The sequence below is a fragment of the Jaculus jaculus genome, chromosome 14 (genome assembly GCF_020740685.1).
Source record: "Jaculus jaculus isolate mJacJac1 chromosome 14, mJacJac1.mat.Y.cur, whole genome shotgun sequence".
NCBI lineage: Eukaryota > Metazoa > Chordata > Mammalia > Rodentia > Dipodidae > Jaculus > Jaculus jaculus.
In genome coordinates, this window is record NC_059115.1 from 7,014,056 (window position 1) to 7,039,448 (window position 25,393).

General features: G+C 53.3%; 3 protein-coding genes and 1 pseudogene across 7 annotated transcripts in view; 2 read left to right on the top strand and 2 right to left on the bottom strand.

Annotated features, from left to right (window-relative positions):
* The window catches only part of Npas1 (neuronal PAS domain protein 1), a 30,569-nt gene extending 24,812 nt beyond the window's left edge, over positions 1–5,757 (top strand). For both annotated transcript variants that reach the window (XM_004672623.2, XM_045133213.1), the window contains exons 10-11: positions 1,439–1,533; positions 4,339–5,757. In XM_004672623.2, the coding sequence (XP_004672680.1) occupies positions 1,439–1,533; positions 4,339–4,802 (559 nt within the window). In that variant the 3' untranslated portion in view covers positions 4,803–5,757. The remainder of the gene's footprint in view (positions 1–1,438; positions 1,534–4,338) is intronic.
* Positions 5,020–9,602, bottom strand: Tmem160 (transmembrane protein 160). Its single transcript, XM_004672630.2, has 3 exons — positions 9,395–9,602; positions 7,698–7,790; positions 5,020–5,353 (listed from the first exon to the last, which is right to left on the bottom strand). The coding sequence occupies exons 1-3, from the start codon at positions 9,600–9,602 to the stop codon at positions 5,088–5,090; spliced, it is 567 nt and encodes a 188-aa protein (XP_004672687.2). The 3' UTR covers positions 5,020–5,087.
* A 2,115-nt stretch (positions 9,603–11,717) lies between these two features.
* On the top strand, positions 11,718–12,104 carry LOC101601110 (annotated as a pseudogene).
* A 1,884-nt stretch (positions 12,105–13,988) lies between these two features.
* Positions 13,989–25,393, bottom strand: part of Zc3h4 (zinc finger CCCH-type containing 4) — a 43,315-nt gene continuing 31,910 nt past the window's right edge. For all 4 annotated transcript variants that reach the window (XM_004672628.2, XM_045133520.1, XM_045133523.1 and 1 more), the window contains 4 exons: positions 22,128–22,492; positions 21,610–21,977; positions 18,364–18,615; positions 13,989–17,463 (listed from right to left, as the gene is read on the bottom strand). In XM_004672628.2, coding sequence (XP_004672685.2) covers positions 15,950–17,463; positions 18,364–18,615; positions 21,610–21,977; positions 22,128–22,492 — 2,499 coding nt within the window. In that variant the 3' untranslated portion in view covers positions 13,989–15,949. The remainder of the gene's footprint in view (positions 17,464–18,363; positions 18,616–21,609; positions 21,978–22,127; positions 22,493–25,393) is intronic.

The window sequence follows — 25,393 nt, forward strand, 5'->3', positions numbered from 1 at the left end:
TATAGTGAATTCCAGATCAGCCTGGGCTAGAGCTAGACCCTACCTTAAAAAGCCAAAAAAAAAAAAAAAAAAAGAAAAAAGAAAAAAAGAAAAGAAAAGAAAAGAAAAAAGAGGGCTGGAGAGATGGCTTAGCGGTTAAGCGCTTGCCTGTGAAGCCTAAGGACCCCGGTTCGAGGCTCGGTTCGAGGCTCGGTTCCCCAGGACCCACGTTAGCCAGATGCACAAGGGGGCGCACGCGTCTGGAGTTCGTTTGCAGAGGCTGGAAGCCCTGGCACGCCCATTCTCTCTCTCTCCCTCTATCTGTCTTTCTCTCTGTGTCTGTCGCTCTCAAATAAATAAATAAAAAATTAAAAAAAAGAAAAAAGAAAAAAAAAAGAGCTATAATGGCTTACTATAATCCCTGGAGTCTGAGGCAGGAGGGTCACCATGACATTGAGACCAGCCTGGGCTACAGAATGAATTCCAGGTCCTTGAGTGAGACCGCCTCAAAGCAAAGGAAAATGTTAGGAGGGGAAGGAACCATCCATTGTCACTACCCATTGCTGAGCAGAGATTTGGGCTCCAGAGGGGAGATGGTATAGAAGAGACTCAGGTGAAATAAGTATGAACTACTTTGGGAGACACCAAGTGACATCAGCTACTTGAACCAGGTGTGGCCTCAGGAGAGAGCTGAACTGGTGAGAATGTGCTCAGGAGGCTTAGGTAGATCTGCCTAAGAAGAGGAAAGGAAAAGTAGAGAGAGGAAAGGAGAAAGTTAGTTCAAGACTAGCCTGGGCAACTAAGACTTTGCCTGTTTCAAAATATTAAGTACAAAGAGGGTTGGGGCTTGTCTAGAGTCCACAGTGAGGGGCTGGGGGCGTGGCTCAGAGGTAGAGCAAGCAACTTTCCTGAATTCAGTCCTCTGTACTAGAAAAATTACAAGTGCCTCAGGTTGGGGGGGAGTCACACATTCTGTGCTGGGGGCATCCACACTCACAGAGGGGGAAGGGGAGCATATTCAAGTGTGAGGGAGGAGAGAGCAGCCACAGAACCCTGGATCCCAATCCATGTTTATTTTTTTGTTTGTTTTGTTTTGTTTTTTTCGAGTTGGTCTCACTGTAGCTCAGGCTGACCTGGAATTCACTATGTAATCTCATGATGGCTTCGAACTCACGGCAATCCTCCTACCTCTGTCTCCTGAATGCTGGGATTAATGGCATAAGCCACCACTCCTGGCCCCATGTTTGTTTGCTTTTTTAATGTTGTTGTTTAAAATATTTTATTTATTTCGAGGGGGAGAAAGAAAAAATTAAGGCAGAGACAGAATGGGTGTGCCAACTTGTGCATCTGGCTTTATGTTGGTACTAGGGAATCAAACCTGGGTCCTCGGGCTTTACAGTTAACTGCCTTAACCACTGAGCCATCTCTTCAGCACCCAATCCCATGCTTTTGTCCCCAGCCATGCCGAAGGGGGTCAAACACCTCTGGATGCCTTCCAGCTCCCAGCCAGTGTGTCCCAGAAGGATCCATGCAGCCCAGGGCCAGAGGATACAGGTAAATACATCCTCCCTCCTCCACTCCCAAGGAAACCCTATGGGATCCTTAGGACTACCAAGTGTGGAAGCCACTAACGAATGTGGCTATATTCATGTTTACATTTTTTTGACTGGGAATTAGCAGTGGTTAAAGTGCTTATCTATAAAGCGTAAGTACCAAGGTTTGATTCCCCAGCACCCACAGACATAAAACCAGATACACACAGTGGTACATGTGTCTGAAGTTTGTTTTGAAGAGCTTGAAGCCCTGGTGTGCCCATTCTCTGTCTCTGCTTGCAAATAACTTAATAAAAATAAGTTTTTAAAAGAGGGGATAGCACACGCCTTTAATCCCAGCACTCAGGAGACAGAGGTAGGAGGATCACTTTGAGTTCAAGGCCATACTGAGACTCCATAGTGAATTCCAGGTCAACCTGGGCTAGAGTGAGACCTTACCTCGAAAAAAAACAAAGAAAAAAAGCGAGGGCTGGAGAAATGGCTTAGCAGGTAATATACTTGTCTGGGAAGCCTAAGGAATGAGGTTAGACTCCCTAGATCCTATGTACGCCAGATGCACAAGGTCATGCATGTGCACATGTACACAAGGTGCCACATGCATCTGGAGTTTGGTTGCAGTGGCTACCGGCCCTGGCATGTCAATTCTCTATCTGTCTCATTTAAAAAAAAGAAAAATTAGAAGTCAGGCATGGTGACGCACACCTTTAATTCCAGCTTTCGAGAAGCAGAGGTAGGAGGATCATTGTGAGTTTGAGGCCACCCTGAGACTACATAGTGAATTCCAGGTCAGCCTGAGCCAGAGTGAGACCCTAAATCAAAAAACCAAAAACAAAGCCGGGCGTGGTGGCGCACGCCTTTAATCCCAGCACTCGGGAGGCAGAGGTAGGAGGATCGCCATGAGTTCAAGGCCACCCTGAAACTCCATAGTGAATTCCAGGTCAGCCTGGGCTAGAGTGAGACCCTACCTCGAAAAACCAAAAAAAAAAAAAAAGAAAAAAAGAAAAAGAAAAACCAAAAACAAAACAAAACAAACAAATTAAAAAAGAATCTACCTGGAAAAACCAAACAAAAGGAAAAACTAAAGGTGTGTGAATCTCCAGACTTTCCCTTCCAAGTATGATGTGGTGGAGTAGACCTGTAGTTATCAGCTCCCAGAGTTTTGTCTCCCATGGAACGCTTGGGTTGGGCCTGAACATGTGTTTGTTTCATGCCACGAGACTGGCCTTTTTTTTAAATCTGTGTGTGTGTGTGCATGCTATGAATGTGTCAGGGTGTGTGTGAATTGGGGGGCGCCCGTCCCTATGTGCATGTGGAGGTCAGATACGGGTCCTTGCCTTCCACCTTGCTTTGGGCAAGACCTCTTATTCACCACTATGTATGCCAGGCTAGCTGATCCAAAAACCGCTGGCGGTTCTTCTTTGGCTCCCACCTCTGGTAGGAGATGCCAGGGTTACAGACGTGGGCTACTGTGTCCATCAGCCTTTTGTTTGTTTGTTTTTTTGAGGTAGGGTCTTACCCTGGTCCAGGCTGACCTGGAATTCACTATTTAGTCTCAGGGTAGCCTTGAACTCATGGCGATCCTCCTACCTCTGCTTTCTGAGTGCTGGGATTAAAGGTGTGCGCCACCACACCTGGCTGCCATCAGCTTTTACACATGTTCTGAGAATCAAAAGTCGCGTGGACATGCTTGGAGGGCAAGTACTTTCACCCATGAGCCACTTCTCCAGCCCTCACAATATAGTCTTTCAGAGAATTTTCATCTTAAGCCAGGCTTGGTGGTACAAGCCTGTAATGCTTGTAGCTTCTGGGAAGACTGAGGAGAGGGGATGGAGAATTTAAGGCCTACCTGGGCAATTTAGTGAACTCTTGCCTCAGTGGAAAAAGAGGGCTAGGGATATAGCTCAGTGGCACAATGCATGCCCAGAGTCCACAGTGAGGGGCTGGGGCCGTGGCTCAGAGGCAGAGCCCTTGTCTAGATCCACAGTGAGGGGCTGGGGGCGTGGCTCAGAGGTAGAGCACTTGTCTAGATCCACAGTGAGGGGCTGGGGGCGTGGCTCAGAGGTAGAGCACTTGTCTAGATCCACAGTGAGGGGCTGGGGGCGTGGCTCAGAGGCAGAGCCCTTGTCTAGAATCCACAGTGAGGGGCTGGGGACGTGGCTCAGAGGTAGAGCCCTTGTCTAGAATCCACAGTGAGGGGCTGGGGGCGTGGCTCAGAGGCAGAGCCCTTGTCTAGAACCCACAGTGAGGGGCTGGGGGCGTGGCTCAGAGGTAGAGCACTTGTCTAGATCCACAGTGAGGGGCTGGGGCCGTGGCTCAGAGGTAGAGCACTTGTCTAGAACCCACAGTGAGGGGCTGGGGGCGTGGCTCAGAGGTAGAGCACTTGTCTAGAGCCCACAGTGAGGGGCTGGGGGCGTGGCTCAGAGGTAGAGCACTTGTCTAGAGTCCACAGTGAGGAGCTGGGGGCGTGGCTCAGAGGTAGAGCACTTGTCTAGATCCACAGTGAGGGGCTGGGGGCGTGGCTCAGAGGTAGAGCCCTTGTCTAGAACCCACAGTGAGGGGCTGGGGGCGTGGCTCAGAGGTAGAGCACTTGTCTAGATCCACAGTGAGGGTCTGGGGGCGTGGCTCAGAGGTAGAGCACTTGTCTAGATCCACAGTGAGGGGCTGGGGGCGTGGCTCAGAGGTAGAGCACCCGTCTAGAGTCCACAATGAGTTTAGTGGGCCATGGTTCAGGGGTAGAGCACTTGCCTGGCAAGCAGCAGGCTCTACCACCACCAATCCAAAAGTTAAAATAATCATCATTTTCTAGAGGAGGACCCCGTCTTGGATGGGAAACCAGCTGCTGCTGTGGAGAAGGACCACAGTCCCCAGACCCCAGGCACATGTGTCAAGGTGGAGCCCGGCGCCAAGGAGAGCGGAGTGTCAGAGGACAGTGGAGACGAGGAGCCCCTGGACCAGCGCGTTCAAGCCCGGCCGGAGTTCACCTCTGTCATCCGTGCAGGGGCCCTGAAACAGGACCCAGTACGGCCATGGGGCCTGGTCCCTCCAGGGGACCCTCCACCTTCCCTTCTGCATGCAGGTTTCCTGCCGCCCATGGTGCGGGGCCTGTGCACACCTGGCACCATCCGCTATGGCCCCGCAGAGCTGGGCCTCATGTACCCACATCTGCAGAGGCTGGGCCCAGGCCCCTCCCTCCCAGAGGCCTTTTACCCCACCCTGGGCCTTCCCTACGCAGGGCCCATGGGCACCAGGGTACAACGAAAGGGGGACTGAAGACTGGGCACAGCCAGGGATCGGACCTGAGGGTAAGGTGGTACCCCAAGCACCTGGAGCCCTCCCTGAGAATTAAACACCGTTTCCAACAGGGATGTGGTTCCCAGTGCCTCTCTGCTTCTACCCTAACTGGGCACTTCTATCGGCCTCCTGCCTTCACCTTTCTCCAACCCCTCCAGGACCTTCTTCCCCAAGGAACAGGTTTCACCACTCAAAGTCGAGCTGGCAAAGGGTCAGGTTTTAATGTCCTAGTCCTTGGGGCCAGCCAGCCCGAGGTCCTGTTGCTTATTCAGGTGGTGGCCGGCCTGCTTCATCCGGGCCTTCGGAGGTGGACCCCCCATCGTCCTCGGGCACCAGTTCCACATCCAGCTCAAGCTGGCCCATGTAGAGGCCCACGGCGCAAGCCCAGAGCAGGCTGACAGCCAGCACGGTGGCTATACCCGCGGCAGCTCCCCCCAGCGACAGCTGCATGGGTGCCCGAAGTGCTGCCAGGCTCACCGCGTAGGAGGCGCCGCCCCACACCACACACAGGCCGCCCAGCAAGAAGAAGCCTGTGGAAGAGAGGTGGTGGTCAGTGGAGGGCCAGGGCCTGGGGTACAACGTGGGACCACCGTGATGAGGACTGGCGGAGGGAGGGCTGGAGAAGGGAGATCATGTGACCCAGCACAGGTTGATGATGCCTGCTGCCTGGGGCATCCGCTTCATGGGGTTGAAATCAAGCCAGCAGGCTTTGCCAACAAACAGGCGCCTTCAACTGCTGAGCCATGTCCCCAAACCTTACCTGTTACCTGGGAGGCAAGGGGATCCCACATTCAAATTTTGCCTAGATAATTTAGGATTGGTCTCAAAATAAAACATTAGGGCTGGAGAGATGGCTTAGTGGTTAAGGCATTTGCCTGCAAAGCCAAATGACCTCGGTTTGATTCCCCAGGACCCACTTAAGCCAGATGCACAAGGGGGCACATGCGTCTGGAGTTCATTTGCAGTGGCTGGAGGCCCTGGCATGTCCATATTCTCTCTCTCTCTCTCTCTCTCACTCTGCCTCTTTCCCTCTCATAAATAAATAAAATAAAACAAAACATTAAAAATGGCCAGATATGTTGGCACACACCTTTAATCCCAGCACTAGGAAGGCAGAGGTAGGAGGACTGTTGTGAGTTCCAAGCCATCTTGAGACTACACAGTGAATTCCAAGTCAGTCTGTGTTACAAAGAGACCTTACCTTAAAAAACAAACAAACAAACAAACAAACAAACAAACAAACCAGCTGGGCATGGCGGCACACACCTTTAATCCCAGCATTCAGAAGGCAGAGGTAGGAGGATCGCTGTGAGTTCAAGGCCACCCTGAGACTATATAGTTAATTCCAAGATTCCAGGTCATCCTGGACCAGAGTAGGACCTTACCTCGAAAACCAAAAACAAAAAGCCTGGTGCACGCCTTTAATCTCAGCACTTGGGAGGCAGATGTAGGGGACTGCCAAGAGTTTGAGGTCAGCCTGAGACTACAGAGTGAGTTCCAGGTCAGTCTGGGCTAGAACCAGACCCTATCTCAAACAAAATCAAGGGCTGGAGAGAGAGATGGCTTAGCGGTTAAGGCACTTGTTTGCAAAGCCAAAGGACTCAAGTTCAACTCCCCAGGACCCACATAAGCCAAGTGGTGCATGTATCTGGAGTTAGTTTGCAGCGGCTGGAGGCTCTGAAGCACTCATGCTCTCTCTCTGTTTCTCAAATAAATAAATAAAAATAAAATATTTTTTAAAAAAAGAAAAAGGGCTGGAGAAATGGCTTAGCGGTTAAGCGCTTGCCTGTGAAGCCTAAGGACCTCAGTTCGAGGCTTGATTCCCCAGGATCCACATTAGCCAGATGCACAAGGGTGTGGACACATCTGGAGTTCGTTTGTAGTGGCTGGAAGCCCTGGCGTGCCCATTTTCTCTCTGTCTGCCTCTTTCTATCACTCCCAAATAAATAAATAAAAAACTTTAAATGAAAAAAAAAAAAGAAAAAGAAAATCAAGGGGCTGGAGAGATGATTTAGCAATTAAGGCGCTTGCCTACAAAGCCAAAGGACCCAGGTTCAATTCCCCAGAACCCATGTAAGCCAGATGCACAAGGTGGCGCAGGCATCTAGAGATTGTTTGCAGTACCTGGAGGCCTTTACATGCCAATTCGTTCTATCTGCCTCTCTCTACCTCTCAAATACATTAAAACTAAAAAAAATAAAAAATAAAGGGCTAGGAATATAGTTTAATGGTAGAGCTCTCTAGAATCTACTAGTGAGGGGCTGGGGCGTGGCTCAGAGGTAGAGCACTTGTCTAGATCCACAGTGAGGGGCTGGGGCGTGGCTCAGAGGCAGAGCACTTGTCTAGAGTCCACAGTGAGGGGCTGGGGGCTTGGCTCAGAGGTAGAGCACTTGTCTAGAATCCACAGTGAGGGGCTGGGGGCGTGGCTCAGAGGTAGAGCACTTGTCTAGATCCACAGTGAGGGGCTGGGGGCGTGGCTCAGAGGTAGAGCCCTTACATAGCAAGCTGGAAGTCCCTAAGGCCCTTTGAGCATAGCAAAGTCATGATAGACAGGAGGACGGGTAGGCAGCAGAGGCAAGGACCCAAATCCTACAGCTGTTAGGGGTAGTGTAGGATCAAGATCAGGGAGAATGAGAAGGAATGCGGGGCGGTACCAGGAACTTGGGGGTGGAGTCTAGGATTTGCAGAGGGAGGAGGCTGGTCTAGGAATACAGACAAGGTTGGTGAGATCAGAGTCCATGATGAAGGGTATGCAGTGGGAGGGAGAGTGACATTCCCTAGTGAGAGGAAACTGGGCGGGGGAAGAGGCGCTTGTTTATAACTCTACAGCATCGTTGGTGGAACGTGGAACGGCAAGGGAGGGTCTACACTCACCATAGGCAGCTTCCCGGCCCATGTCGCTCTGCATGAAAGAGATGACCCCGATGCCAGATGCCAGAAGGCCATTTCGGAACCAGGAGAGAAAGGCTAGAAGGAAAGGGAGGTGGGTCTGCGTCAGCTCGAACCCGGCTTCCTTGACCCCCCCTCAGCCTACACCGTGAAGCCTACGCACCCCATCCAGTCACAAGGCAAACCTGCCCCAGATTAGCAGCTCTCAGCAAGCTTCAACCCCCTCCCCCCACACACATCCTCTCTCCTCAACATTTCGAGTCCTCTCTCTCAATTCTGCAACATCAAAGATTGAGGGAGGTCTTTGCAGAGCCCAAAGGACCAACAACTTAGACCAAGACCTGAAGCTGTGCCAGGAGCAGTGGCACACACCTTTCATGCCTGGGGAGGAAGAGGTAGGAGGCTCGCTCTGAGCTGAAGACCAGCCTGTGTCTACACAGTGCCAGGTTAGCCTGAACTAGAGTGAGATCCTTCCACCCTTCTAAAAGTTCAGGGGCTAGAGCGATGGCTTAGTGGTTAAGGCACATACCTGCGAAGTCTAAGGACCCATGTTCCATTCTCCAGGTCCCACATAAGCCATAGTGGCACATGCGTCTGGAGTTCGTTTGCAGTGCCTAAAGGCCCTGGCGTGCCTATTCTCCCTCTCTCTGCCTCAAATAAATGAATGAGTGAATAAATAAATAAATAAATAAATAAATATCCAAAAAGATAGTGAAAAGTGGCCAGGCGTGGTGGCACACGCCTTTAATTCCAGCACTTGGGAGGCAGAAGTAGGAGGATCGCCGTGAGTTCAAGGCCACCCTGAGACTGCACAGTGAATTCCAGGTCAGCCTGAGCTAGAGAGAGACCCTACCACGGAAAACAAAAACAAAAACCAAACCAAAACAAAACAAAAAATTGAAGTTCAGTTTGAAGAGAAGCCTCCGAGGGAGTATCTTGGCTAAGCCCCACCCTCTCACTTCTTCCTCAGACCTCTCGGACAAACTTCCCCACCAAGGCTTCCCTCCAACCCGCCCTCCGCCTACTTTTACATGCCACCCTCTCCTGGCGGGTAAGGCTGTCCGTGCGTCCACACCTCCCAGCACTCCGGCCCCCGGGCCAAGCCCGGGAACCCACCTGGTGGGGTCCGAAGTGCCAACCTTCCACCCGGGTGGAGGTCCCGCCCCGCGGCAGCCCAGGCCGTCTCTCCCCAATCAGCCGAGCCCTCCTCTCCCATTGGCTGCGCCCTGCTCCAATCCCGAGCTTCCCCATCTTCTGCGGGGCGCCACACGCCCGCTTCCAGGAGAGTGGTCGCCCCTGAAGTCCGAGGGGACCCCTCCCGCCGCCCCGGTGGCAAGCAAACTCGCTTTTCTGCTGCCTCTGGAGCTCTCTGCTCGCCCGGGCAGGCTCAGGTCTGCGAGGCTCGCTCCTCGGCGGAACGCCCCGCGGCTCCGAGCACCGACGCCCACCGGCGACCCGCACGCGCCGTGCCCTAGGAGGACAGCCCGCGCCCTGGCACCCAGCGTTTTCCCTGCGCTTATATGGAAGCGCTTCACGCCGCCGAGCCGGCTCCGGGCTCGCAGCCGATGCACACGGCACCCTTGTCACCCCCACTCACACGCGACCCCGCCTCGGCCCCGTGGGTCGCCCCCACCCCCTGCCCGGGCACGCACCCGGGACGACCCCGACCCCCTGCTGCAGACCTGTCTCGTGAGCCTTCCGGAGGAGCCAAGCGTCCGCGCGATCCAGCTCGGACACGGGAGGTGGCGAAGCTCCGGCGCGGGGACCGTGGCCCGGGGAAAAGGACCCCCGGGCGCCACCGCTCCGGGGCCGCTGTGGCGGCATCAGCGACCCCCGGAAGCGGAGTAGGGTCAGGCGGGCGACCCGAGACCACCACCAGCCGCCTCCCATGGTTCGCACTAGGGCCTCCGTGCCTCGCTCCGCCCCACGGGCCGTCTGTAGGCTGCACTCGACGTCACTCAACCAGCGACGCTCGTCTATTGGGAAACTACCCGCCACTCGAGCTGGAAAGCACAGGCCATTGATCGATAGAGTGGTGATTCCCACCTCTGTCATCTTTTGCCGGTAGGGTGCGTCCCACCTTATTTTTGCAGTTAGACTACGAATCCCAGCGATCATTGCGTCCCAGGAAAGTCCGCTTTCAGAAGCCGGCAGCGCGATGCCTCCTGGGACTTGTGGTTTTTATTTTTATTTTTTTCAATAACTTAAAGTCACCAGCCTGGAAACAAAATTATAGTTGGTTAACGTTGAAACTTTGAAAAATCTGAGAGAGAAGAGTGAAACTCACCAGTAGTCTAGCTGGGCGTGGTGGCGCACGTCTTTAATCCTGGCCCTGGAGAGAGGCTGAGGTCGGAGGATAGCATTAGTTCCAAGCCTAGGATAGAGTGAGACTGCCCTGCCTCAAAAGGGGAGGGAGTGAAGGTTGAAGGGAAGGAAAAAAGAAAGGGAGAAGGGAGGGAGGAGGTGTCCACCACCAGGACCGAGCAGCCTTTTATTTGTTAATTTTTGTTTGTTTGTTTGAGAGAAAGTATGGACACGCTAGGGCCTCTTGATGCTACAAGATGCATGGGCCACATTGTGCATCTGGCTTCTGTGGGTTCTGGCGAATCAAACTTAGGTCCTTTGTCTTTGCAGGCAAGAGTCTAAACCGCTAAGCCATCTTCTCCAGCCCTAAAATATTTTATTAAATTATACCTAGTAACTAGTAAGATGGGTTTGGTGGCGCACGCCTTTATTTCCAGCACTTGGAAGGCAGAGGTAGGTGGACCACCTTGAGTTTAAGGTTACCCTGAGACTACATAGTGAATTCCTGATCAGCCTGGGCTAGAGTGAGAACCAACCTCGAAAAAAAAAGCTATACTAGACATAGTAGAATCACAAGATGGGGGTATCACTGTGAGTTCAAGGCCAGCCTGAGGTAATGTGAGACCTGATCTTGAAACAAACAAACAAAAAAAAAGCCAGGAATAGTAGATCATGTCTAATCCCAGCACTAAAGCTGGGTGTGGTGGTGCATGCCTTTAATCCCAGCACTCGGGAGGCAGAGGTAGGAGGGTCGCCATGAGTTCGAGGCCACCATGAGGCTACAGAATGAATTCCAGGTCAGCCTGGGCTAGAGTGAGACCCTACCTCGAAAAAAAGAAAACAACCAAAAACTAATCCCAGCACTGGAGAGGCTGAGGTAGAGGGTGGCTGAGCTCAAAACTAGGTCGGGTGGGCTGGAGGGATTTCTTGGTAGTTAAGGCATTTGTCTGCAAAACCAAAGGACCTAGGTTCAGTTCCCCAGGACCCACGTGAGCCATATGCTCAAGGTAGCAACGGCGGGAGGCCCTGGCATGCCCATGTGTGTGCTCTTTTTTTCTCCCTTTTCATTTCTGTCAAATAAATATATAAATATACAATATATTTTATTTTTTTAACTTTATTTTTATGTACTTATTTGAGAGAGAGGGAGGGAGTGAAAGAAAGGGTGCACTGGGCCTCTAGCCACTGTAAACGAACTCCAGATGTATGCACCACCTTGTGCATCTGGCTTGTGTGCGGCCTGGAGAATCAAACCTGGATCCTTAGGCTTCACAGGGAAGAGCCCTAACCATTAAGCAATCTCTCCAGTCCCCAAAATAAAATAGTTAAAAAAAAAAAAATACTAGGTTGGAGCTATGTGTAGTAGCAGTGGTGCACACCACTAAGCCCAGCGCTAGGGAGGCAGAGATAGGATTGCTTCAAGTTTGAGGCCATCCTGGGGCTACAGAGTGAGTGCCAAGTCAGCCTGGGCTAGAGGGAGACCCTACCTTTGGGGGGGGGCAGTGGGAATAGGCTGGGAGTGGTGACATACACATTTCATTCCAGCAATCAGAAGACCAAGGTAGGAGGATTGCTGTGAATTTGAGGCCAATCGAAGACTACATAGTGAATTCCAGGTCAGCCTGAGGTAGCATAACCCTATCTTGAAAACCAAATAATAAAAATATTTAAAAGAGCTGGAGAGGGAGCCTGGCCGGCAAGATGGCGTCTTGCACGGTGCTGCGCCGCTTGTCGCGACTGCTGGCCCCCGCTCGGATCGCCAGGGGCTCTTCAGTACGATCACAGTTCTACGTGCGAGAGCCGCGGAATGCCAAACCTAACTGGTTGAAAGTTGGGCTGACCTTGGGCACCTCAGCCGTCCTGTGGCTCATTCTCATCAACATAATGAAGATGTTTTAGAGTATAAAAGAAGAAATGGACTTGAATAAACATTGGAAATACTTATATGGTGGGTGTGTTCCATAAAGTGATGACAGCAATTCCTCTGGAGTCTCCAGTCTGAGTTGGGAATATGAGAGAAAGGTTATGTGTGGATGTATATCAAGTCAGTGTTCCTGTTTTGCATCATTAAATAAAAGAAATTAAAATTAAAAAAAAAAAAGAGCTGGAGAGATGGTTTAGTGGTTAAGGCACTTGCCTACAAAACCAAAGGACTCAGGTTCGATTCCCCAGGACCCATGTAAACCAGATGTACAAGTGGCTGGAGGTCCTGGTGCACCCATTCTCTCTCTTTTTCTCTTATAAATAAAATAAAATACTTAAAAAATAAAAACGGAGAAGCCTAGCATGGTGGCACACGCGTTTAATCCCAGCACTTGGGAGGCAGAGGTAAGAGTATTGCCATGAGTTCGAGACCACCCTGAGACTGCATAGTGAATTCCAGGTCAGCATGAGCTAGAGTGAGAACCTCTCGAAAAAACAATGAAAAAACAAAAGCCCTCCTGGAGGCGGTGTATTGCTGGGAGCACAGCAGTCTTCTCCATGCCAGGGTTTGGCACACTCCCATTACTGCCCACGGGCTGTTGGCCAGGGGTGAAGTCCACCCGGTTCATGCCATTGTTTTCCCCTGCCATGGTGAAATATCCCCTCAAGTCTGTAAGCCAAAATAAAACTGTTCTTCTACAACCTGCTCTTGGTTGGGTGATTTTTACCAGCAATGCGAACCTGACTGCCACAGCATACATACCCACATACTCACTTTTCATTAGAGAAGCTTCTCGTGAGATGACCCAAAAGGCACCATAGTGCTGAGAAGTGACAGGAATGCTCAGCACTGAAATATCTCTGTCACACCTCCCAAGACTCAGGGTCCATTGCGGAAGAAGTGGCAGAAAAATATAAGGGCTCAAGGAAGGGCAGGACTCCTTACAACTGCTCCTCCAGACACAAAATGACCCAGATATCCACGACCTCACAGTGCCTGCTACTACCTACACAGACCCTCATAATAGGAAAAGATGACATCAAAATAAAAGACTAAGTGAGAGGGCATGGGGATATGATGGAGAGTGGATTTGTGAAGGGGAAAGCGGGGGAAGGGAGGGAATTACCATGGTTCATTGTCCATAATTATGGAGGTTGTCAGTAAAACGTTTAAACTGGGTGTGGTGGCACATGCCTTTAATACCAGCACTCAGGAGGCAGAGGTGGGAGGATCACTGTGAGTTAGTGACCACCCTGAGAATACACAATGAATTCCAGGTCAGCCTGGACTAAAGCAAGACACTATCTCAAGAGAAAGAAAAGAACAAAGAGTTTTAGGTCAGCCTGGCCTAGAGTGAAGCCCTCCCTTGGAAAAACAAAATAAATAAAGTTTAAAATAAAATAAAAAGTGGGGGGCTGGAGAGATGGCTTAGTGCTTAAGGCGCTTGCCTCCAAAGCCTAAGAATCCAGGTTTGATTCTGCAGGTCCCATGTAAGCCAGATGCACAAGGTGGCACATGCATTTGGAGTTTGTTTGCAGTGGCTGGAAGGCCCGGTGTGCCCACTGTCTGTCTCAAAAAATAAAGCAGACATAGAGGTGTACATACAGATGTGGAATCCCACAGTCTCCGTGTGTCCATCATCCTGATTGTGGTTTTCTGAATTCTCATATCCCTGGGTCTTTTTGTTTGGGGCAGGCAAGGCCTAGCTATGTAGCCCAGGCTGGTCTCCACTCACTGTCCCCTGGCCTCAGTGTTCCCAGTGCTGGGGATAACAGGGTCTCAGTCTAGCCCAGGCTGAAGTGGAACTCACTCCATAGCTCAGAGTGGCCTCCAAGTCAAAGTGATTCGAGTGCTGTGATTAAAGACCACCAAGCCAAGAGTCACAGGCGTTGTGTCTGAAGGCTGGGGATGTAGCTCAGTGAGAGTGCTTGAATGTGGCCTTGAATTTCATCCTCAACAGAGCAAAGGACATTACATTTCCCCCACCTCCATCAAGTGCGTTCACAAAGGGTTTTCGCCCACCCTGGCAAGGGCAAGTCAGGGCCAACTTTTTAAAATAACTGCATCCTTTAATGGCAGTAATACAATTATTGGATTAAGAGACCACAGGAGAAAAGGCAGGTGAGGTTTCTGGAAGACAGATACTGAGTACAAAAGGGCGTGGGAGAGTCATGCGACCATCATTGTAAAAATACAGTACATTATATACATATTTGCACCATCAACTTTCAGCTCTGTTGGAGTATTTACACTTTTGTTACAATCCTGGTTAGAGAACAATTTTTCCTTTAAAAGCGCGGCCTGATGGCAAGTGGGGATTCCTGGTGAATGCTCATTCCCATGAGGTTCACAGACTGAATGATCCAAGAGGAGGGCTCCAGCTTCCATTTGATACTGATTTTGGAGTTAAAAATCTCATTTTTTCTAACAGCTTAGGCTGGCCGGGAACTTGTGGTTCTCCTGCCTTGCCTTCCTTCGTGCTGGGACGACAGGTGTACACCACCGAGCGGATTTCAGAGGACGGGAGAACACGACCAACCAACGCTGCCACCCTGTTCTTTCCCCACGCGTGCTGCGGGCAGCCACCTCCACCTCATGACCAACGTGGGGCCTGAATACAGATCTCACTGACTTATGATTGGGTGAAAACAAGACACAAAGACAAAACCAAACTGACTTGATTTTGGTGCGCTGACCCCGTGGGGTTGTCTGGCCCTGAGGGGTGCCAGCCCCTTCCACCCTGGCTTTAGGCCCCAAACTGAGTTGGGTTTCTCTTTGGGCGGTATGTGTGGAGGGGTTGTGAGGCCATGCCCTACCACCAAGGCGGCAGGCCTTTGGGACTGGGAGGACAGGAGAGGTCAGCCCCCTGGGAAAGCCCTGCAGTGACCAGAGGCAGGGAGGCTGGTGCGTCTTGCTAGGTTCCCTGAGCCGCTCTGGAGCCTGCTCACAGCTGGGCCTTCTCTGAGCCTCTGAGGACAAGGCCAGTCCTCAGGTGGCTGCGAGAGGGATAGGCTGTGTAGTTGTCTCTATGCTGGGATCGGCCAGCTGCCTGGGACCCCATGGCCCTCAAGGGGTCTGGTACCATTCCTGGAAAGGCTCAAGCACACCGACCCAGCTAGGCTTCTGCCTTGTCCTCACTTCCCCTATTGGGAAGCGCCATGAATCTAATACTGAGAAATGCCTCTTACCCCCACTTCTATAGGCTTGGGAGAGAAGAGCACACACGAGCTTGTGCCCTGTAGAAAACACGACTAAGTGGGTACAGAAAGCAGCGAGCACACACACTTTGCTAAAGCCACCCTAGGGCTCCTTCCTCCAGAGCCTGGCAGGTGGCTATGCCACGGATCCTTGAGCTGTCTCCAGGGTCAGGGCCGGCAGTGCAGGGACAGGCCAGGCTAACACTGATGGGCTTTCTTGCTCCTGGGGGCCATCCTACCAACCAGTCCTGCTGCCTGCAGGGCCATCTCACCCAGTTTCCTGCATGGGCTGGAGGGTGGCACTTTCAGGGCAAACCCTAGGCGAAAGGTGCAGGGCACAAGTACAGACACGGAACCTGGAGTGGGTGAGGGCAGTCTCTTCCCTTTGATACAATTTCACTGTCCCCTTCTGAAGTGGGTTGTCCCGGGTGACACTGAAACGTCAGGACAGTACACCCTGGGTTCTACCGATGCCTGGACCTGCTTCTACACAGGCCCACTGTGCACCAGTTCCCGCTTCTTGCCCACGGTGCAGACGTCAGCCTTCAGTGCCCCTTCCCTCAGTCTCTGTGGGGCCCCAGGCTGCGCACAAGTGGCTCGCTTGGCAGGAGCCTGGAGCACTGACCAGAATCAAAGATGGTTATATACAATTTATGACTCGAAGAAAGTCCTACTTAAAAAAGGACAAACAAAGTGGAAGGGAAAAAGTAAAGAACACCCTGACCCTACCCCCACCCTGTCTCGGGTTACTGCCCTTAAATATCATCACCCTGGGAGAGGTGGTGGAGTGGAGTTGGCTCCCACCACTAAACCTACTGGCAGAAGGGGGAGGCCGTGGGGTCAAAACCTTTAAAAACATCTTTCAAGGACCCAGCGTCCTGCTCGCCCTCACGGGCTGGGCTATTGCCAGCAAAAGGGCTTCCTGAGCCCGTTTTGGGGGCTGGCTTCACAGTCCCAAAGAGGGTGGGCACAGGCAAGTTGTGCACTCCAGGTTGGGGTGGGGTCCCCTCTGGGGGTGGGGTCGCCGTGGCGGCAGCAGGGGCCGCAGCGGCCTTGGGCCGGGGCCTGTTGTAGCTGTTGTATCTGTCCGTGCCTATGGCGGAGGCCCCGTCCGAGCTGGCCTTCCCGGTCTCCGGCTGCTCCAGGGCGGACTTGCGGACAAATGGGGGCTCCTTGGCCTTGGAGGCCGAGCTCTTGCCATTGCCCTCAGCTCCCTTAGGCTGGGCACCCACATCGGCTGCAGGCTCTGCAGCTTTGCCCCCAGCATTGGGAGTCCTAGGGTCATAGAGGCTGATGCCGCTCAGCACACTGCTCTGCCCGCTGCTGCTGCCCTGACCAAGCCCGGCAGCTGCCAGCACTCGGGGGTCATAGGGAGCAGTGGCTGGCGGGGAAGACTCCCTGCTGGGGCTGGTGGCAGGGGGTGATGCTTCAGTGGGGCAGGGCTTGGCCACCCCCACACGGGAGGCCGCCTGTGAGTCTGCTGGTTTCTGTAATCGAGGGTCAGTGGGGGCCTTTCGCACTCTGGGGTCACTGGGCTTGTCGCTCTGGCTGGGGGTGTTGACATTGACAGTTTTGAGGATGCGAGAAAGGAGTTCAAAGTCAGGCAGGTTAGAGCCAGATGTGCTGGGGTCCGTGGAGGTGCCTGGGCGCTGCCGGGTGCTGGGGGCCACTGCAGGGGTGGAGCGGTGCAGCCTAGGGTCCAGGGTCGGCAGGGACTGCAGGGCAGCAGGCACAGGGGGCACCACATCTTGTTTTGGGATGGGCAGGGGGATGAGGTCCTCAGGGTTCCAGAGCACCGTGCGGGCAAAGCTTGGCTTGCTCAAGGTCACATCCTTCCTGATGTGGCTGAACTGCTGCAGCTGGGAGCGAGGGTCCCGTAGTGGGTGCCCTGGGAGGGGGTCCAGGGGAATGTTCACAGCCTTCTCCCGTAGGGCTCGCTCCCCCTCCTCTTCCTCTGCAGGGGGTGGCCCAGACCCCTTGGAACTGCTGGGTCCTGCAGGGCTGGAATGAAGGCTGCCTTCGGGCTTGGAGGTGGGCAGAGTGCGAGCTAACCGAGGGTCTGAGGGCCCTGTGTCTCCTGGGCCCGACCCGCTGGAAGTCTCGGCATGACGGCTGAGTCTGGGGTCCCGGCTGAGGCGGGGGTCAGTCAGTCGGCCTCCTGTGGAGTGTCCCTTCTGGAGGCGGGGGTCCCCCAGCCCACTGCTGCTCAGTTCTCCAGCTGAAGCCTGGGGCCGGCTTGATGTCTGCTGCCTCAGGGTCTTCAGGATGGAGGTGACACTGCTCCCACCCTCGTCCTCGTCACTGGAGTACCAGTTTCCGGTATCACCTGCAAGAGAGCAGAGCGGCGGGCAGTCAGCCACCGCCTCTCCCTAGCCCTCTCACCCCACTCCCACCCCGGGCACCCTGGCTGACAGAGCTGTGCTCCCAGCGTCTCTTCTATGGCCCCAGCCACCCCGCAGCATCACCGAACAGGCTAGGAGCTGGAGTGGTATGTGGACTGGCTGGGGACACTGACATCTGCGAGCTTCCCGGCCAGCACTGCCTGCGGTCTCTGGTGTAATTTAAACAAATCAACCACCCAGGAGGCCATGCCACCGAGCAGGGACAGATGAGGAAACGCTGGTGTGGGGCCAGTGAGTCAGAGGGGCTGGGCCTTAGAGCCAGGGCTCCACTTACTGCCCCCTTCCACCCTCTAGGCAGGCTTGGTCCCGAGGCCAGCCTGACTCGGCTTGCTCCAGCTCCCCAGCCAGAGGCTTGGGAAGGACAGAGGCAGCTGCGAGCCAAGCTGGGAGGAAAACCTGGGCCAGCAGAGTGGAGGGCTAGCGACTGCATCTCTCCTCCTGCTATCCCCACTGGCTCCTAAGGCTCCTGTCAGTGCCACCATGGCCTCTGGCTTAAGGTGCCAGACGCCCTAGCCCATCTTGCTCTGAGGTGGCTGTCACACACTGGCATATCTCAACAGCTGGCTAATCTCCGCGCGCAGACCTCGGGGATGAAGGCCAGGTGGGCACTCCTCCAGCCTCCTTGGGAAGGGCACTTTCCCATCCTGGACCAGCTGGGTCAGGAGCCTCAGAAGTAGGCGGCAGAGGTGGCCTGGCCTCTGCCCAGTGTCCAGGTGGCCCAGCCTGGCCTCCCAGGCCACGGCTCTTCCCAGCACAGCCCCTGGCTGAAGTGGCCCCCTCGCCCCTGCACAGAGCCAGGCTGGGCCCCTGTGGGGGACACATGCCTTCCTCATTCTCCCGGTCCTGCTTGCTGCTCTCAGCCAGCCTCCTCGCTCTCTCTTCCTCCTCCTGCTGCTTCTGCTGGATCCTCAGGTACAGAGCCCTCTGGGCTGAGGGCAGGAAGTCGGGGACACCGGCACCCGCCTTCGGCCGGCCTGGGGGACCTCCCTCGGGGAAGCTGTCGGGATCCAGAGGGTGCTCGGGGAAGAGGGGCTCCCCAGGCTGCCCCGGCAGCTCTTCGTAGTGCCCGTAGTCTTCTGTGGCAGGGAAAAGGGTTTGTGTTGGGAAGGCCTCCACTGGAAAAGTGAGGGCAAGGATGGCTGCCCACGCCCTTCCTCCTCCCCAGGCCAGCTGGTACAGGAAGGATGCTCATGAATGTAAGAGGGGCAGGCACCATGTGCCCAAGACATGGGCAGAGGCTTTCTGTACACAGGAGCCTGTCCCTGGGGGCTGAGGACAGGGAGAGAATGACTGGGGACTTCTGCTATGCCCACAGGCTTGGTTTTGTTATCTGCTATAAGTGGAAAGTCACGGTTTGTGAAAATCACTGTATTTCCCAGAGAGCTCATAGCATGAGCTCCATCAGCTTCACCACTAAATCCAGAAAAGAACCAAACACATGACACCTAGCCTCAGAGCAGATCCTCCTCCACAGCCACAGTGGGTCTTTCCTCCCTCCCCCACCAGCTTCAAACTCATGCAGAAGGCCCAGAGCTGCCATCTTAGTGCCACTCCCTGGATGGCATATGTGTGCTGAACCACAATGGCCAAGACAGAGCCTGTCTAGAGTCCATTTTGTCGCTCCCATGTGTGACAAGGCCATCTCTATCCTGTTGGGGTAATATTCTGAGCCTCATAGATGTGGCCCATGCTACCATGAAAAGTCAGTGTAGTGAAGGAGAAACGGCTTAGTGGTTAAGGCCAGCAAAGTCTGAAGGACCCAGGTTCAAGTCCCCAGGACATATGTAAGCCAGATATGCACAAGGTGGTGCATGTGTCTGGAGTTCGGCTGCAATGGCTGGAAGCCCTGGGGCGCCCATTCTCTCCCCCTTTCTCAAGTAAATAAAAATAAAATATTAAGCCAGACGTGGTGGTACACGCCTTTAATCCCAGCACTTGGGAGGCCACCCTGAGACTACATAGTGAATTCCAGGTCAGCCTAGGCCAAAGTGAGACCCTACCTTGAAAAACCAAAAAATAAGTAAATATAATAATAATACTAATAATAAAGAATGTCAATCTATAATTTAAATTAATAATCATTTAAAAACTGGCCAATATTGCATTTACACAGATTATGAAGCAAAGTGACAGCTGCCTGCTGCCAGTGTCTGAACGTGGTCAAAGTGTGAGCATGACCAAAGTCCGCATTGTGAGTTGAGGGTACTCAGTGAGCGAGGACTAGGAGCCACATTTCTAGAACTCAGGAACAAAAGGCACAAAGACCACCTGTGGTATGGAAAACCTGCCAGCCTGGTGCTCCTTTGGATGGTTTAGGTGCACATCTGGCTTTCACCCTAAAGACCTGCCAGCAGCAGCCCAGCCCAGGACACCATCAGTCTCCTCTCAGCGCCTTTTCTGCAGGCACGTTAAGCTAGTAAGGGCCCAGCCCCAGGCCCTCGCTGTGCAGGCCTCTCCTGAAGCCCGGCTCACCTCCACACCATGCGCACACCAGGCCACTCCCGGCCCCCAGCCCTGCCTTCCACAGCTCTACCAAGCACCCCCACACAGACCTCGGGCTTCACAGGCCGCGCCTGAGCCTGGCAGCCAGCGGTCTCCCACCACGGAGACTGCTGCCAGGCACCCTTCCTCCCAGCATCCCTGCCCACTTTGCAGGGCACAAACAGATCACACACACCAGTGCCATGTTCAAACCATGTGGCCTGACTCTGGACTCTTGGACATTTCCCTGCTACCATCTAGTCACTTCTGCTGCAACTACCCCATAGTGGCCTGGAAGTTTCCCCAATTCTCCCACCACACCCCCATTCTGTTTTTATTTTCTATTCATTTTCACTTATTTCCATGGGTATGTATGGTGGGGTGGCAGGGCCTCTGCCACTACAAAAGAAAGCCAAATACTTGTACTTTTCTTTTCTTTTCTTTTTTTTTGTTTTTTGTTTTGAGGTAGGATCTCACTCTTAATTCAGGCTGACCTAGACTTCACTATGTAGTCTCAGGGTAGCCTTGAAGTCACAGCAATCCTCCTACCTCTGCCTCCCATGTGCAGAGATTAAAGGTGTGCACCACCACGTCCAGCTTGTACCACATTTTTGAGTTTGGCTTACATGGGTGACTTGGGAATTAAACCTGGGCTGGCAGGCTTTGCAAGCAAGTGCCTGTAACCACTAAGCAGTCTCCCCAGCCCTTTCTATTATTTTCGAGACAGGGTCTCACTCTGTAGCCAAGGATGGCCTAAAACGCACTACACAGTTTAGGCTGGCCTAGACCTCTCACAGAGATCCTTCTCCACCATGGCTGACAAGAAGTCCTGTGTATGGCAGGATTTCTCCTTCATTGGTAAGCACACAGCTCTCTTTGCTCTCCTCAGACAGGTTGCCCAGCTGTGGCCTGTAACCCTGTTCTGGGGAACAGAACACCGAACACTTAGCTGCCTCCTCCACTCCAGGACCCTGTAACCAACTATTCACTATTTGTAGAGGCCGGCAGTTGACTCCCACCACTCCCCCACAGTGGCCCATGCTGACCTGCACAAACTCACTCCTCTCTGTTTCCCAGCACTGTGCAGCTAAGGCAAGGAAGGGCAGACCACTCCCTCTGAACCTCCAGGCGACAGCCAGGACCTCCTCCTTTCCCAGGCTGCACTGTGTTCCCTGTGGCCATTCATGTCATCTAGGCCCCTGACTGTCAGACCTTGGGGTTGTTGTCAACCCACAAGGAAAGAAAGGAAAACAGCCAGTCATAGGGTGGACCATGCTGGTTCCAACCTAGAACTATCTGGAAGAAAAGCCTTGTCAAGGGCACTGACTTACTCTGACAAGGCCATGATCCTGATGCTAGGTACACTCAGTGAAACTCCCTGAGGATTACATAAATTCTACTGAGAGGAAGCACAACAGTCCTTTGGTCTGAACAAGGGAAGAGACCCCACAGCACTTACAACATACAAGCATGAGGTGGGGATAGAGTGCTGCTGGGAGACTCATGGGGGAAGGAACCACCGCATTCCACACCTCCCCCAGGCCTGCCCTCACAAGTCCAGGCCTCTGACCCATCTAGCACCGGCATACCTGAGTCTCCAATAAGCCCCGACTCCATCTCCATGCCCTCCTGCTGTGGGTAGAAGTTCTCATAGAAGTTCTGGCCTGGTGGGATGGGGGGCATCATTCCGGAGTGCGGGGAGTCTCCAGGGCCATAGGGCATCATCGGGGGGCCGCCGGGACCCATAGGTGGGCCAGGGTTCATGCCAGGGCCCATCTGCATGTCGGGGTGCATGTCAGGGTGCATATCAGGATGCATGTCGGGGTGCATGTCAGGGTGCATGTCCGGATGCATGTCAGGGTGCATATCAGGGTGCATGGGGCCACCCATAGGCCCTGGGGGTCCTATGTTGGGCCCAGGACCCATTGGTCCTGGGGGTCCACCAGGTCCAGGGAACCTAGAGGAGGAAATGGTGCCTGTGAGGAAGCTGTGGAGGCAAGGTGATGGCACCCAGCCCAGGACACCTTCAGGACTCCAGGAGCCTTGGAGAGGGGAGGGCACTGCGCGGGCCATATTCCTGTAGCCCGATGTTGTCTAGGGCACTCACCTCACACCCAGCTTCTCGGCCAGCTGTCCTGTGGGTCGCACCACGATCTCAAACAAGGAGGGGATCTTCTTGTTGTACATGTCTTGCTGCTGCTGCAGCTGCTGGGGGGATAGGGGCTCATGCACTGGCATGGGCATCTGAGGAGGCCCGGGAGGTGGGGGAGGGGGCGGCGGTGGGGGAGGAGGACCGCCTGGCATGGGCCTGCCATTGGGAGAGTTGGGAGCCGGAGGCCCAGGGGGCCGCGGAGGGGTGGGCAGGAGGCCCACACCAGGGGGTGGCTTGGGCAGGGGGTTGATGCCCTGCTTCTTTAGCTCCTCCACTTCCTTCTCATCCTCAGCGCCCGCTTCTGCATCATCGGCCAACATCTGCAGTGAGAAATGACAGTCACGGTCAGCTTTGGACTGGCCCTCTGGTGTGGATGACTGACTGAGTTCTTTGGGAGAAATTGAAGCACAAGATGTGGGTCTTCGCCAAGGCGGCCACGCAGACACAGAAGACAATACCACCCGGGCGCTCGCTCACTGTGGACATCAAGGGCAACAAGTAAGCACCAGATCAAACAGATAGTGAGGAAGCTCAATGACACTGATGAGGCCCTGATCAGGCCTGATGGAGAGGAGAAGGCATATGCTTGGCTGACTCCCAATTAGGAGCTTTGGATGTTGCCAACAAAATTGGGATCATCTAAACTGGATCCAGCTGGTTTATTCTAAACATACTTTTTTTTTCTCACCATAAACAAAACAAAAACAAAGTTGACAAAAATCTTGACAGCATTGGATTCATGACCTCAATTCTGTGTCACAGTAAGAGAGCTTTCATTAAGCCAGGCATAGTGCCACAAGCCTGTAATCTCAGCATTGGGGAAGATAGGGGTAAAAGGATCATGGGTCTGGAGTCAGAGTCCAGTCCCAGCTATGCATCTTTCTTTCTTTTTCCTTTTTCAAGGTAGGGTCACATTGTCTCACTCTAGCTCTGGCTGACCTGGAATTAACTCTGTATTCTCAGGGTGGCCTTGAACTCACGGCAAACCTCCCACCTCTGCCTCCCGAGTGCTAGGATTAAAGGCAGGCGTGCACCACCACGCCCAGCCTCCACCTGTGCATCTTTCTTTCTTTTTCTTTAAACTTTACTTATTTATTTGAGAGAAAGAGGCAGAGAGAGGGAGAGAGAATGGGTGCGCCAGGGCCTTTAGCCACTGCAAATGAACTCCAGACACATGCAACCCCTTGTGCATCTGGCTTATGTGGGTCCTGGTGAATCAGACTGGGATCCTATGGCTTTGTAGGAAAATGCCTTAACTGCTAAACCATCTCTCCAGCCCATATCTTCCTCTTTTTTTCCAGGTAGTGTCTCACTCTAGCCCAAGCTAACTGATAACTCTGTAGTCCCAGGCTGGCCTTGAACTCAGGGCAATCCTCCTACCTCTGCCTCCTGAATACTGGGATTAAAGGTATGTGTCACCAGGACTGGCTGCTTGCTCTTATTTCTAATTTCATCTTGCTACCAGCCCACATGGCACCCCCCCCACACACACACACACTGTAACATAATTTACCCCCTTTGAGGTTGCATCACATCACAGAGCCAGGACCTGTCTCCAGCAGACTATTAGCTCTAGGGCTGCAATGTGACAGCACTGGGTGGGACAGCCACAGCTCAGCCTGCTGGTAGCTGACTGGATTAAGATGCATTACTAGCATCCTTCCCGGCACATCCACAGCACCCTTACAGAGGGTCTCCTAACTGCATCTGGACCCTAACACTGAAAGATAATACATGCAAGAGAAAATGAGCAGCAGGGCCAGGCCCAAATGACCCAGCAACCCTTGCAGCAGACAGAGACGCTGTGTGGGGTGCACACCTGCCCAAGATTCCCGGCAGCAGACAGAGACGTTGTGTGGGGTGCACACCTGCCCAAGGTTCCCCGGCAGCAGACAGGGACGTTGTGTGGGGTGCACACCTGCCCAAGGTTCCCGGCAGCAGACAGAGATGCTGTGTGGGGTGCACACCTGCCCAAGGTTCCCGGCAGAGCCCCACCAGCAGGGACACTATTCTCAGGCTCCTGTCATCAGCCAGCCAGGAGCAGCCTGCTGTGCTCCCAGACCTCACACACTACGACAGATGTGCAGTGACCTGAAGGACTGCAGAAGTCAGGGTCACTGTCACACCTGTACAAAAATGCCCGAAAGAGCTCCAGACAACAACAGGTCACAAACAGAAAACAAGATTAGCATTCTTCTACAAACTGTGCTGACACACTTTGCCATTCCCAACGGAGTTGGACTCTGCAGCCGTGGCAAGGAATTACAGACACCTGCCACTGAGGGGGCAGACTACAGGTCATCACGCTGCCTGTGAGCGCCAGCTGCCCACCCAGCTGCTTAATGTACACATCTATTTGAGTGACGCTTCTTTCTTCACACGGTCTAAGGACCCAAGCCAGGGCCTTGTGTACATGTGGCACTCACTCCGTGTCCCGCTGCACACCCAGCTCCTGGGACAACCGCGAAGACAAAGCACAGCACAGAGAACAGGGACGCAGATGCTAGCTGACAATGTGGGGCAGGGCTTACTGAACAGGGCACAGAGGAATTTAGGGTGATAGGGTCAATGTCCTCTCTATAGTAAAATTTGGTCGTAGTGATGTTTTTACTTGTCAAACCCACAGAACTGCTGGGTGTGGTAGTGGTGCCTGTAATCCTACAACTTGGGAGGTGGACACAGAAAGACAAGCTCAAGGGCCAGCTCCGGATACATAGTGGGTTCCAGGCCAGCCTGGGCTACAAGAGACCCTGTCACAAACGAACAAACCTATATGTAACCAATGTACTGCAGCTGAGGTCAGGGAGCTGAAAAATGTAGGCTCAGACACTTGTATGTTTTAGTTTTTGTACTCTTGTGTGAAGAAATGCCAGAGTGCCTAAGTTTGACTGCTAACAGACGCACCTGCGAGGAGGGACTTCCTCCTGTTAATTTTTCTTTTCCTTCATGTCATTCTTGCCATGTAAGCATCGTCCCAATCCCCAGGAAGGCAAGCTTCCAAAACTAGAGTGGACTCCTAGAAACTGGAGCCACCAAGAATTAGGGAAGTCAAAGTGGGGGTGGTGGTTCATGCCTATAATCCCACCTCAGGAGAAGCTGGGGCTGGGAAAAAAGCTATCTCAAAAAAAAAAAAAAAAAAAAGGAGAAAAAGGGATGGACAGAGCTGGCGGGGAGGGGTGCAGAGGGTGGGAGAGCAGTGGTACATTTCAGAAGAGAGGTTA

Excerpts from the sequence above, each read along its gene's own strand:
- Tmem160 (XM_004672630.2), bottom strand. The coding sequence starts at position 9,602 with ATGGGAGGCGGCTGGTGGTGGTCTCGGGTCGCCCGCCTGACCCTACTC. Across the intron at positions 7,791-9,394 it reads CCGGAAGGCTCACGAGACAG|CCTTTCTCTCCTGGTTCCGA; the intron begins GTCTGCAGCAGG and ends CTTTCCTTCTAG. Across the intron at positions 5,354-7,697 it reads GGGCCGGGAAGCTGCCTATG|GCTTCTTCTTGCTGGGCGGC; the intron begins GTGAGTGTAGAC and ends TCTCTTCCACAG.